The sequence below is a fragment of the Narcine bancroftii genome, chromosome 12 (assembly GCF_036971445.1).
Source record: "Narcine bancroftii isolate sNarBan1 chromosome 12, sNarBan1.hap1, whole genome shotgun sequence".
NCBI lineage: Eukaryota > Metazoa > Chordata > Chondrichthyes > Torpediniformes > Narcinidae > Narcine > Narcine bancroftii.
In genome coordinates, this window is record NC_091480.1 from 3,601,064 (window position 1) to 3,615,633 (window position 14,570).

At 35.1% G+C, this 14,570-nt stretch overlaps 1 protein-coding gene across 1 annotated transcript in view; it reads left to right on the top strand.

Moving 5' to 3' along the window:
- ccnf (cyclin F) overlaps positions 1–14,570 on the top strand; it is a 47,669-nt gene that overhangs the window by 14,353 nt on the left and 18,746 nt on the right. Inside the window, exons 5-8 of the mRNA XM_069905307.1 lie at positions 571–764; positions 6,601–6,654; positions 7,092–7,196; positions 8,676–8,753. Of these exons, the coding sequence (XP_069761408.1) occupies positions 571–764; positions 6,601–6,654; positions 7,092–7,196; positions 8,676–8,753 (431 nt within the window). The remainder of the gene's footprint in view (positions 1–570; positions 765–6,600; positions 6,655–7,091; positions 7,197–8,675; positions 8,754–14,570) is intronic.

Below are 14,570 nucleotides of genomic sequence, written 5' to 3' on the forward strand. Positions count from 1 at the left end.
CTGTCCAGTGCCAGAACATCCTTTCTTGTATAAGGAGTTCAAATCTGCTCACAGAACTCTATTTGGTCTGACCAACACCCTTTCAATCTTCAACATTTTATCTCTGCTTTTATATTTTATTGCTCATTTGCATCCCTTTCCACAGACTCTACCTACAAGTTAACCTTCGGGGAATCTTATACGAGGACTCCCAAGTCCCTCTGAACCACAGATTTCTAAATTCATTGCCTGTTTACAAAGTAGTCTATATGTTCCGCATGATCATGTAGTCCTCTACACGATGTTCCATCAGCCATTTCCTTTCCCAATCTCCTAACCCAAGTCCTTCTACAGACTCGGTGCTTCCTCAACGCTACCTGCCCTCTTCTTATCTTGGTACCACCCTCAAACTTGGCCACAAAACCATCAATTCAGTCATCAAAACCTTAACGGTAATGATTAGTAAGTGGAGCTTAGCTCACGGCCTGATCAGCCACATTGAATGGTGGGCTCCTGTTTCTGTTTCTTGTGATTTTATATCAAAGCGCTTTCTTGGTGTTCCTTTTATTAAATAATTAAATACTTTTGCAGTTTCAGTTTCTGATGAAGGGCGTGCTGAAGTGAATGGGCTGAAAGCCTCCCATTTCTTCGGTCTGGCTGAGAGTCTGAATGTCGATGCAAGCCCATTTGTTTGGCTATTCATTAGACCTCCGTGGACTCTAACTGGGAGTTGCTGCAAAGCTGTTGTTTACGAAAGTTTAAAAAACGAGTGCCAGTTACAATCAGTAAGTTATTTTACACTTGATAAATTCATCCATAGAATAGTTTTTGCATTATGTATGTTTGCTATTTTAGTTTATATTGTTAATCATGGTAAAACATGACAGTAATGTAGTTCATTTTCTCTGGAAAAATCTACCTTTGGCAATGTTTTTTTAAAAACTATTTATTTAAAGAATCATTAAAAAACAACATACAATCCAATAAGAACAATTTTGTATAAGTATATTAACAAAAACCCCACCCTCCCACCCCATCAGCCAGCTCTCTTAAGGAGAGCCAAAAATATAAATAAAAAGAAAACTGAAAGTATTTACAATAAATCAAAGTATACCTAAATGCATATATTCCAAATAAGGAAACCACTTATTAACAAATAGAATAATTATCATGCAAATTATATGTAATTTTTTCCATGATAATACAAGCTTTCGATTCATTCTGCCAGCGTATTATACTAATCTCTATATTATCTTTCCATGTACTAGCTACACATTTTCGTGCTACAGACAACACGAAATGTACAAATGCAATTTGAAACTTATCCAACCCTAATCCCCCTTAAAGAAACCATATAACCCCAAAAGAAGAGAATTGGCGGATAAAAAAATAAAATATGAAACATTACAAACATATAAGGTGGAGAAGAATATAATGAAGACAAAACAGAAATATTATGAACTAGGGGAAAAAACACACAAAATCCTAGCATGGCAGCTTAAGACAGAGCAAACTAAGAAAACGGTATTGGCAACAAGGAAAAAAGACAAACAAATTACATATAATCCAAAAGAAATTAAGGAAAACTTCAGAGAATTCTATGAACAATTATACCGAACCGAAAACGAAGGGAAAGAAGGGAAAATAGATGAATTTTTGACTAAAATTGAACTACCAAAACTACAAATAGAGGAACAAAATAAATTAACAGAACCATTTGGAACAGTAGAAATACAAGAGATAATAAAAAAATTTACCAAATAATAAGACACCAGGAGAGGATGGACTCCCAATAGAATTCTACAAAACATTTAAAGACCTAATAATACCGCCCCTCCTGGATGTAATCAACCAGATTGATGAGACACAAAACTTACCAGATTCATGTAAAACAGCAATAATTACAGTGATACTAAAACAAGGGAAAGATCCACTCTCACCAGCGTCATATAGACCAATATCTTTGCTAAACACAGATTATAAGATAATAGCTAAACTATTAGCGAACAGATTAGCAGAACAGGTACCGAAAATGGTAAATTTAGACCAAACTGGATTTATCAAAAAAAGACGCACAACAGACAATATTTGTAAATTTATTAACTTAATTCATGCAGTAGAAGGAAATAAAGCACCGGCAGTAGCAGTTGCTTTAGACGCAGAGAAGGCCTTCGACAGAGTAGAATGGAATTACTTGTTCAAAGTATTGCAAAAATTCAGTTTACCGGAGAAGTATATTAATTGGATTAAAGCATTATATAAGGGACCGTTAGCGAAAGTGACAGTAAATGGACATGTATCAAAGCAATTTAACTTAAGCAGGTCAACGCGGCAGGGATGCCCACTATCACCATTATTGTTTGCGCTAGCTATAGAACCACTAGCAGAATCGATAAGAAGAGATAATAATATAAAAGGAATAAAAATAAAAGACAGGGAATATAAAATCAGTCTGTTTGCGGATGATGTGATAGTGTACTTAACAGAACCAGAACTATCAATAAAAGAACTATATAAGAAATTGAAGGAATATGGAGAAGTGTCGGGATACAAGATAAACGTAAATAAAAGTGAAGCAATGCCTATGAATAACGCGGATTTCTCAAAATTTAAGGAGGAATCCCCATTCAGATGGCAAACGCAGGCAATAAGATACCTAGGTGTGCAAATAAACAAAAATCTAGGCCAATTATATAAACTCAATTACAATCCACTAATGAAAAAACTACAGGACGATTTAGAGCATTGGAAAGAGCTACCACTAACACTGATAGGAAGGATAAACTGTATTAAAATGAACATTTTTCCAAGGATACTATACTTATTTCAGGCATTGCCAATACAACTGACAGAAAAATTCTTCAAAGAGTTAAAGAAAATAATAAGGAGATTTTTATGGAGAGGGGGGAAACCGAGGATAGCACTAGATAAATTAACAGAATGGTATAAACAAGGAGGCTTACAATTGCCAAACTTCAAAAATTATTATAGAGCCGCACAATTAAGGTACCTATCAGATTTTTATCAAACAAGGGAAAAACCAGACTGGACGAGACTAGAATTAGATAAAATAGGGGAAAAGATACCTGAACACATATTATATAAATGGGACGAAAAATTGGTACAACATAGAACTTCTCCAGTATTACACCATCTCCTCAATATATGGAAGAAGATACATGTAGAAAGAAATAAAATAAATTACCAAATACCAAAACTAATATTGACGCAAAATAAGCTACTCCCTTTTACAATAGACAACCTTGCCTTTAGAAAATGGGAAAAAAAAGGGATTAAAAGAATAGAAAATTGTTTTTCAGGAAGTAGATTCTTATCCTTTGAACAAATGAGAGATAAGTACAATATAACGGGAGATACAGCGCTGGCATATTACCAACTGAGATCCTACTTGAAAGATAAATTAGGAAGCAACTTGAGTTTACCAGAGGGAAGTAACCTTGAATATGTGATTACAGATACAATGTTAATCAAAAGATTTATAAAAAATATGTATATTAAACTGCAAGAAAAGGAAAATGAGGAAACAAATGGTAAAACTAAACAAAAATGGGAACAAGATTTAAATATAAAGATAAAAAAGGAAACATGGGAGAAGTTATGCTCTGGAACGATGAGAAATACAATAAATACGAGGCTGCGTATGATACAATATAATTGGTTACACAGACTATACATTACACCGCAAAAGTTAAATAAATGGGACCCAACAGTATCTGATAGATGTTTTCGATGTAAAAAAGAAAGGGGAACAACAATTCATGCAATCTGGACATGTGAGAGAGTAGAAAAATTTTGGGATGATCTCAATCAGATATTAAATAAAATAACAGAAAACAATATACCAAAGAATCCAGAGATCTTTCTCCTAAGTAACATAAAAAATAAAGAATTTGGAATTGACTTGGAGGATGCACAAAAAAGATTTGTTAAGATAGCCCTAGCTGTAGCAAAAAAATGTATTATGTCAACCTGGAAATTGGAAGATAATTTGAAAATACAACAATGGTATATAGAAATGAATAAATGTATTCCATTAGAAAAAATAACATATAGTTTAAGAAATAATATTGAAATATTCGAACAAGTATGGGAGCCTTACATTAAATACAATAGCGAAAACCTACCGGGAACAAACATTACCTAAGTTGATGGAAGGAGAAGAGAAGAAAAAAATGGACTCAGTAGAATTTCTGGTGTATTTTTGTTGAATGACAACATTGTCTAACTGAATTAATGCAACCTAGATTGTATAACTAAAATGGATGAGAGGGGGGAGGGATGGGGGGGTGGCTTGGGAGGAGGGAGGGGGGAGGGAGAAAAAGTCACTGTAAATGTGTGGAAAAGAAAAAGTGTATATCATGGCTATTGTGATTTATGGTGTGAAAAAAAAAAAAAGAAAAAAAAAAAGAAACCATATAACCCAATAAAAAAATGGATGGGTCTAATGGTAATTTAATATTATATAATTTTTCAAAAACTAACCTAATTCCTTCCCAAAATGGTTGTACTTTAACTCAAGACCAAACATCATGTTAAAAAGTTCCAGTCCATAAACCACATCTGAAACAAGAATCTGAGTTAGGCAAACCACATTTTTTCAATTTCTCCGGAGTTAAATATAACTGATATAAAAAAAATTATAATTAACCATTCCATATCGTACATTCATCAATTTAGTTACACTATCATAACACATATCCACCCAATTATCTTTCGGAAAAATAAAGATTAAATCACTTTCCCATTTAAGCTTAGACTTCTCCCTTTCCGGTGTATCCATAATATCTTGTAACACTTGATACATAACTGAAATATAACCCTTCTTTGGTTTCGAGGAAATCAAAGATTCAAATTTCGTCAGTACAGGTGAGATCATTTCTTTACCATAAATATCTTTTAACAAAGCTCTAAGTTGTTAATACACAAACAAAGAATTTTCAGATATATCAAACCATTCCCTCAATTGGTTAAAAGAAAGAAGTTGTCCTTCCTCAAAACAATCCTGCAATGTCTTTATACCCTTAGAAACCCAACTCTTTAAATGATTATTGAACATTGAAAAAGGAATAAGCTGATTATTATATAATGCGGTTAAAATTGATAATTTACCTTTTGATCCTAAAATCTTATTTATTTTAGTCCAAACTTTTAACAAATGTTTTAATACATTCCCGCAACAAATTCATATTCCATCGAAATATAAATTGGTGCACCTCAACTTCAGAAATACAAGCCATCTCCACTTTCACCTAACTTGGAGGTTGATCCATGTCCATCAACCTGCTAACAAATTTTAACTGAGCTGCTTCATAATAATTTTGAAAATGAGGTAACTGAAGTCCACCTAATGCATATTTCCATGTGAGTTTATACAATACTACTCACAGTAATTTACCTTTCCATAAAAATTCCCTCACCATTTTATTTAAATCCTGGAAAAAATCCTTTGAAAGGGAACATGGTATCGACTGAAAAAAATATTGAATTTGGGGGAAAATATTCATCTTAATACAGTTTACACGACTAATTAAGGTTAACGGAAGATCTTTCCATTTAATTAAATCCGCTTTAATCTTTTTTAACAAAGGAACAGAATTTAACTTGTATAAAGATTGATAATCAGCATTTACAATTACTCCTAAATATTTGAGTTTATCTGACCATTTAAATTTTATAATACTTTTATATTTTGAATAATCACTCTCTCCACTGGCAAAATTTAACTCTTATCCCAATTAACTTTATATCCAGAAAGTTCTCCAAATTGTAATAAACATTCCTGCATTTGTGACAATTACTATTTTGGTTCTGTCAAATATATCAAGACATCATCTGCAAATAAATTAAACTTGTATTCCTCATTCATAACTCTCATCCCTCTTATCTTTTCATTCTGTCTTATCAACTGAGCTAACGGTTCATTTGTCACCACCCTAGCAATTGGTTTGTATATACAAATCCAATTGCTACCTTTGGCAACGTTCTTGTTGTTTTCCAGTTCTCCAGGAAACTTTCTAGTTTCCTTTATTTTTGTGGCAAAACTTGGTGAAAGGATATAGTAAGCTTATGAATGTGAAAGATAGTAAGATGTTAAGTTATAGATAAAACAAAAATTGGTGGGAGTTAAAACTTTGCTGAATACAAACATAGAAACATACTATTTTCTAAAGGAAGCAGCAGATTAGGATCATTCCCTAATTGGAATCACAAGATATAGGAGCAGAAGTTGACCCATCACATCTGCTCCGCCATTCTAATCATGAGCTGATCCATCCTCCCACTCAACCTCACTTCCCAGCTTTCCCCCATAACCCTTGATGCCCTTACTAATCAAATACTTGTCAATCTCTGCCTTAATGCATCCAACAACCTCACTTCCACAGCCACCTGTGGCAACTCATGACACTTTGATTAAATAAATCATTTCCGCATCACTGTTTTAAATTGGCACCCTTTTATCCTGAAGTTCTGCCCTCTTGTCCTAGACTCCTCTACCTTGGAAATATAGTATGTTACAATTTACAGAACTAATTGGGCACAGGTGCTGCCTGTTGCAACAGATTTGGACAAGTATTTAACATCCTATTTTTTTTTTTCCAGTCTAAGGCAGCGTCGCTAACTTACTGTTTGGCCAAAGTTCTAAGTCTCTTTGAGGTTGGTATCAATGTAATTGAAAGTAACCTCTCATGATCCTCTGACTCCTCTTCTGAAGCCCCCATGCATGCCTTTTGTCCCTTTTGTACTTGATTATTTGAATGCTCTTCTGGCTATCTTCCACCTTTCACCATCTGTCTGAAGCTCATGCAGATCTGTACTGTAATCCCATGTTTTTAAACTCCTTGTGTTTTATCCTTTAGTAATCATTTGTACTTGTGCTGTTTTAGCTGTGGTCATGTTGCTGATTAATCTTCATGGACTACTTAAACCTAGAATTTTCTCCTTCAGACTTGATCGGATTATGAATTGATCGATTCTAATACCTCCTTCGCCTGCCTAATATTCCTCTTGTTGGAATACTGTGGTTGTAGGTGTTATTGTGAAAGTTAATATTTGAGTAGTCTGGTATTCAATAAACATTTCCTCTAATTTAGGATGAAGAGAAACAGAGGGAGGCAATATTAATGTTTGAAGAATCTTCTCATCATGGGTGTTTGCCAAGTTCTTACCAATTGTGGGAAAGAAACCACAAAGAAGCAGTAAGTTTAGATCTGCTGTTGAATTTTTGGAATGGAATATTCTATAATTGCAATGTGAGTTTTCCAGAAACTGCTCATGTCTGGCTGAATCTTGCAAGAGTCTGTCCAACTTATTGAGCTCTGCCAGTAGCCTTCAATAAGAGGTTGACATCCACAGAGGAGCTAACCATTTGCTGGATGTCAGCTTTGATTGCCAAGGAAGGCCATGTACTTTTAGAGGGTCTCTCATTTCAGTATTTTTAACTGGCCATTCCTGCTTGCTCATGAAATGGGCTTGCATTCACCAGGTTTGTCATGGGTGGGCCTCACAGCTTGAGTGGCTTAGCTCTAATCCTGACATTTGTGGATTTAGCGCAGGGGACCTCAAACTTTTTAGACTATCGACCCTTTCCTCGAATCCTTGATCCCTCATGGGCCCCAAGGCATGGAATCTTTTGGGTGGTAGTGGCACTGGACAGGGGTGGGGGGGGGGGCGGTGGCTGTGACATACATCCTCTTTCTCTGCTCCGTCGATCTTTTGCTCGCAACTTATTAAGAGGCCGAAGCCACCAAGGCCAGCTCTCACGAAAGGTTGGCCACCCCCTGCCTTAGCTGCTATATTCCATAGATGTGCCTCTGCTTTCAAGCATAATTGACCCCTGCTCCCACCTCTGCCTTTTATTGATACCCCCCGACATTTATCAACCCTTTTGATGGTCCCAGGGGTCACCATTGACCATTTTGGTGACCCCTAGTTTAGCGCAGTCACCTTATGGCCATGGGTGTTCTCCAGGTGGTCTAGCTACCATCCCATCCCATGGAAATACCAGTTACCTTCACGCTAGTGGTAGTAGGAGAACAGAGAAGAGTCGATGAGCACGTTACAGGGAAATACCTGTAGGAATAGATTTGCTAAGGGGGGGCTGGCATATTTTCCATTAAATCAAATGGCTTCCTGTCATAAGGAAAGTGGGAATTAATGGCCTCACTTTGGATTTTAAAAATTGGTACGGATGGTAGAATGCATTTTATAAAACTTAAGTTAAAAAAAATTTTAAAGAGCATTTGGTTGAACAAGTAATTCTGACAATAATTATGGATTTGTGCTCATCAGATGAGTTCTCTCCTGTGAGAAAGTCATTGTTTGAGAAAGTAGTTGGAAGGATCGTGTTGCTAAGTTCGAAGGTTGATGATGGTAGGCACTTTAATTTATTCCAGGTGGTCCCTCGATTACAAACACTAGACTTGTGCATGCCCTAGACAAGTGTTTGGGAGATTGGCAGGATGGATTGTGGTGGATTTCCTGATGGTGATGCAAACTGGCAGGAGTTGGCAGACTCACTCAGTGAACAAGGCAAGCTGGTGACTGCTCTTCCCACACTTGTTTGCTCTCCCATTTTTTTTAGAAAGTGATTGTTGAAAAGGGGGCTTGAAGACTGTTGTCCAAATCCGCATTGTTTCTTCCTGTTTGATTTTAATGGATTCTTTTTGTTTTGTTAGGTGACTGATCCTGGGAGGTATCTTCAAAGCCTGAGAAGATTGCGTGATTATGCAGCAAAAGGATGCTGGGATGCACGGGTATGTGTGACAGGTCCAAAAGTTTACTTCCTTTACTGCATCTCCTCACTGTCACTGATGGGCAGATTGAAAATTGTTATTATAGTGGGATATACAAAGTTCTGTCTGTTATAAATTATGACAAGAAAGGTGGTGTCTCATGAGCTTAGAAACTTTCACTTTGCTATGTGGGATGCGCTGGTTTGAATCTGCTAGTTCTATTAGCTTAATGCATTGGGAAAAGAGTCTGGTCAACCTTGTGGCAACTGATTTGAGTGGATTATATCCTAAAAATCTGATGAATGTCACGCAACCTTTCTGATTATTAATTTTTAACATGAAAGGTTTTTCCTTTTAATTCTGCAAATGATCAGCATTGTGGTCATACTCGGCCTTCCTGAAGGAAGAGTCGGGGAACTGCTAATCTGAGCAATTTAACCGGTTGCTTCAAAAGGATGAGATAAATCCACTGGCAGAGTTGTTGAAGACGAGCATAGATGTGTTAATGTTTGGTTGGTTGGGTAAACGGTTGATAGGAAGGGATATGAATATTGGAGTCAGATGTTTTTCTGTCAGAGTTAAGCGTCAATGCTCTATTGTGTTTTGTACGTGCAATTGAAAGATTGGAATAATTGCCCATGCTACCCAGTTGAGTCCTGTCTCCAAGACTGGTTACAGCCCCTTGCAGGATGTGGTACTTGATGTTTATATTCACATACTTGTGTCATTTCTGACTGTTTCCACCTCCACCATTCTTTCAGGCCTTGATATCCAGCCACTTGGCTGAAAAGTTACAATCTTCTCTGTTAATCTTTCTCATAACAACTTTAAGTACCATATGTTTATTATTCTTCTGCTAAGGGAAATGGGTTCTTGTATCAAAGGTTATAGGGAGAAGGCAGGGGAATGGGGCTGAGTGGGAGAATGGATCAGCTCATGATGCAATGGCAGAGCAGACACAATGGTGGCCTCTTGCTCCTATACCTTGTGGTCTTGTTTACGCTGACCAGACAGTTGATAATTTTTTTTTAATTATTTTTCACACTGTGAACCATATCAACCAAAATACATACAAACATTTCCCTCTTAAATATAAACAGTAGCATTTTCTCCCCTTTTTTTCCTTCCCCACCCCCTCCAAAACCAATAAACGTTCACCATATACAATATAATAAAACCATTAAACAATGAAAAATAAACAAAAAAAAGTGTCATCTACTTTTACACACTGGATCAAGTCATTTTGTCGACTTATCATTTTAGGGGTAGAGGTCCGAGGCAAGCCCTCTGTTATGTTCCAGGTACGGTTCCCAAATTTGTTCAAATAATCTGACTTTATTTTTTAAATTATATGTTATTTTTTTCCAATGGAATACATTTATTAATTTCTATATACCATTGCTGTAATCTCAGGCTCTCTTCCGATTTCCAAGTTGACATTATACATTTTTTTGCTACAGCTAAGGCTATCGTAATAAATCATTTTTGCGCTTCATCCAGTTTGAGGCCTAATTTCTTACTTATATTACTTAGAAGAAAAATCTCTGAATTTTTTGGTATATTGTTTTTTTGTGATTTTATTGATCATCTGATTTAGATCTTCCCAGAACTTTTTCACATGCCCAAATTGCATGTACCGTTATTCCCATTTTCTTATTACAGCGAAAACATCTATCTGATAATATTAGATCCCATTTTTTTTGAACTTTTGGGGCATGATATATAACCTGTGTAACCAATTATATTGTATCATGCGTAACCTTGTGTTTATTATATTCTTCATAGTTCCAGAACATAACTTTTCCCATGTTTCATTTTTTTATCTTTGTGTTTAAATCCTTTTCCCACTTTTGGGTTGATAGCTTATTTCATAATTTTCCTTATCTTGTAGCTTGATGTACATGTTCGTTATAAATCTTTTAATTATCATTGTGTCTGTAATCACATATTCAAAGCTGCTTCCTTCTGGTAATCTCAGTCTGTTTCCCAATTTGTCCTTTAAGTAGGTTTTCAGTTGATGATATGCAAACATTGTACCATGAGTTATTCCATATTTGTACTTCAATTGTTCAAATGTTAATAAATTATTTCCCAAAAATCAATTTTCTATTCTTTTGATCCATTTTCTCTCCCATTCTCTAAAGGAAAGGTTGTCTATTGTAAAAGGGATTAGCTGTTGCACCAGCTTTTCATCCCACTTATAAAGTATATGTTCTGGTACCTTCTCCCCTATTTTATCTACTTCTATCTTAGTCCAATCTGGTTTTTCCCTTGTCTGATAAAAATCTGATAAATACCTTAATTGTGCTGCTCTATAATAATAATTTTTAAAGTTTGGAAACGGCAAACCACCTTGGTTGTAAGTTTGGAAACTGCAAACCACCTTGGTTGTAACTCTCTATTAATTTATCTAACACTATCCTCAGTTTCCCCCTTTCCACAAAAGTTTCCTTTTTATTCTCTTTAGTTCATTGAAGAATTTCTCTGTTAAAGGAATTGGTAACGATTGAAATAAGTATTGTATTCTTGGGAAGACATTCATTTTAATGCAATTTACCCTCCCTGTCAACGTTAGCGGTAATTCTTTCCAATGTTCTAAGTCTTTCTGCAATTTCTTTATGAGTGGCTGATAATTTAATTTGTACAATTGGCTTAAATTATTATCTAACCTAATACCTAGGTATCAGATTGCTTGTGTTTGCCATTTAAATGGTGATTCTTTTTTAAATTCTGTATAATCCGCATTACTCATTGGCATCGTTTCACTTTTATTTGTGTCGATCTTGTACCTTGATATTTCTCCATACTTCTTCAATTTCTTATGTAGTTCTTTAATTGATATTTCTGGTTCTGTTAAGAATGCTATGATGTCATCTGCAAATAAACTGATTTTATACTCCTCCTTTATTTTTATCCCTTTTATTTTATTTTCTGTTCTTATCAGTTCTGCCAATGGTTCTATTGCAAAAGTGAACAGTGAAGGAGATTATGGACATTCCTGCCTAGTTGACCTACTTAATTTAAATTGGTTTGATACATATCCATTTACTGTTACCTTCGCCAATGGTCCATTATATAATGCTTTAATCCAATTAATATATTTTTCTGGTAAACTGAACCTCTGTAATACTTTGAATAAATAATTCCATTCTACCCTGTCAAAGGCTTTTTCTGCGTCTAAAGCAACAGCCACTGTTGGCATCTTATTTCCTTGAACTGCATGAATTAAATTAATAAATTTACAGACATTATCCGCTGTCTTACATAAATCTGGCAAGTTTTGTGTTTCTTCTATCTGGTTCATTACTTCCAGGAGAGGAAGAATTAATAACTCTTTAAATGTTTTATAGAATTCTATTGGGAATCCATCCTCTCCAGGCATTTTATTGTTCGGCAGCTTTTTTAATATATCCTGTACTACTTCTATATCAAATGGTTTTATCAGTTTGTTTTGTTCCTCTTCTTGCAATTTCGGCAGTTCAATTTTAGCTAAAAACTCTTCTATTTTATCATCTTTCCCCTCGTTTTCAGTTTGGTATAATTTGTTCATAAAATTCCTTAAAAGTTCTCATTAATCTTCATATGTAATTTGTTTGTCCATTTTTCTTGATGCCATTACAGTTCTTTTAGCTTGTTCTAAGTTGCCAGGCTAATATTTTGTGTTTTTTCTCCTAGTTCATAATACTTGTGCTTTATTTTTATTATGTTCTTCTCCACCTTATACGTTTGTAATGTTTCGTATTTTATTTTTTTGTCCGCCAATTCTCTCCTTTTCGTTATATCATCCCTTTTTGCTAGTTCCTTTTCTGTACTTACTATCTCCCTTTCCAACTGCTCCATTTCCCAATTGTCGTCCTTTTTTCATCTTAGTTACATAACTTATTATCTGCCCTCTAATAAAAGCTTTCATTGCATCCCATAATATAAATTTGTCTTTCACTGTTTCCGTATTTATTTCAAATTCCTTTTTAATTTGGCATTCAATAAACTCTCTAAATTCCTGTCTTTTAAGTAGCATGGAGTTTAACCTCCATCTATATGTTCTTGGTGGGATGTCCTCCAATTCTATTGCTAATAACAAGGGTGAATGATCAGATAGTAATTTAGCTTTATATTCAGTTTTCCTAACTCTCCCTCGAATATGGGCCAACAACAAGAATATATCAATCCTTGAGTATGTTTTATGCCTACTCAAATAATATAAATATTCCTTCTCTCTTGGGTGCTGCCTCCTCCATATATCCATAAGTTTCATTTCCTGCATTGATTTAACCATAAATTTGGCCACTTTATTCTTTTTTCTAGTCTTTTGTCCAGTTTTATCCAACATTGGATCCAAATTAAGGTTAAAATCCCCTCCTATCAATATATTCCCTTGCGTATCTACAATCTTCAAAAAAATATCCTGCATAAACTTTTGATCCTCTTCATTAGGTGCATATACATTGATCACATTCCAGAATTCTGAATATATCTGATATTTTATCATTACATACCTCCCTGCTGGATCTATTATTTCCTCCTCTATTTTGATTGATACATTTTTATTTATTAATATAGCTACACCTCTAGCTTTTGAATTATATGATGCTGCCGTTATGTGCCCTGCCCAGTCTCTCCTTAATTTATTATGTTCCACTTCAGTTTGATGTGTTTCCTGCACAAACGCTATGTCTATTTTTTCTTTCTTCAGTAAATTTAATAGACTCTTCTGTTTAATTTGGTTATGTATTCCATTAATATTTATAGTCATATAATTCAACATGGCCATCTTGTATCCTGTTTACACCTCATTTCTGCTTCCTCACTACCACAGTCCCCCTTTTCCCCATTTCCATCTCTGTTTTCCCTTTTTAAACTCAATGTATGACAACACATTTAAAACATAAAATACTTCAACAACTCCCACATCCAATATTCTCTTTGCAAATGGCCCCTCTCTGAGTTGCCCCTTATTCCCTTGTCGGGCAACCACAACTCCACTCTCCCTTTGGATTGCGAACCCGCTCGCAAGCATCAACTGATTTCACAGTGACGGTTATTCTCTTCCACCCAACCCCCCCCCCCCCCCGAAATGATTTTTTTTACACATATAACAAAGTTCACCCTCTTTTTTTCCCTTACTTACTTTCTTCCCTTCTCTTTCCCTTCTTTAGTTTTTACATATACATTATTTTTATATCTTTATATATATTTTATCACCGTTCTTCATTCTTGTTACAACTCTTCATCTCTCCTTCTGTCCTGCAGGCGTTCTGCAAATTCTCGTGCTTCCTCCAGATCCGAGAAGAGTCTGTTTTGCTCCACAGGGATAAATATTTTAAGCACAGCTGGATGTCTTAACATAAATTTATAACCTTTTTTCCTTCGGATTGATTTTGCTGTATTAAACTCCTTCCTCTTTAAGAGTTCAAAACTTATATCTGGGTAAAAAAATATTTTTTGACTCTTGTATTCCAATGGTTTATTGTCTTTTCTAATTTTATTCCTTGCCCTCTCCAGTATATTTTCTCTTGTTGTATATCTCAAAAATTTTACTAAAACGGATCTTGGTTTTTGATGTGTCTGTGGTTTCGGAGCTAGTGTTCTGTTTGTCATTTCTATTTCCATTCCTTCCTGTATTTCTGTCATTCCCAGGACCTTTGGGATCCATTGTTTTATAAATTCCTTCATATCTGTGCCTTCTTCATCTTCCTTTAGGCCCACTATTTTTGTTGTTTCGCCTACTATAATTTTCCAACATATCAATTTTCTGAGCTAACAACTCTTGTGACTCTAACTCTTTTATCACTTTCTTCCAATTTTCTTCTTAAGTCGTTCACTTCCATTTCTACAGCC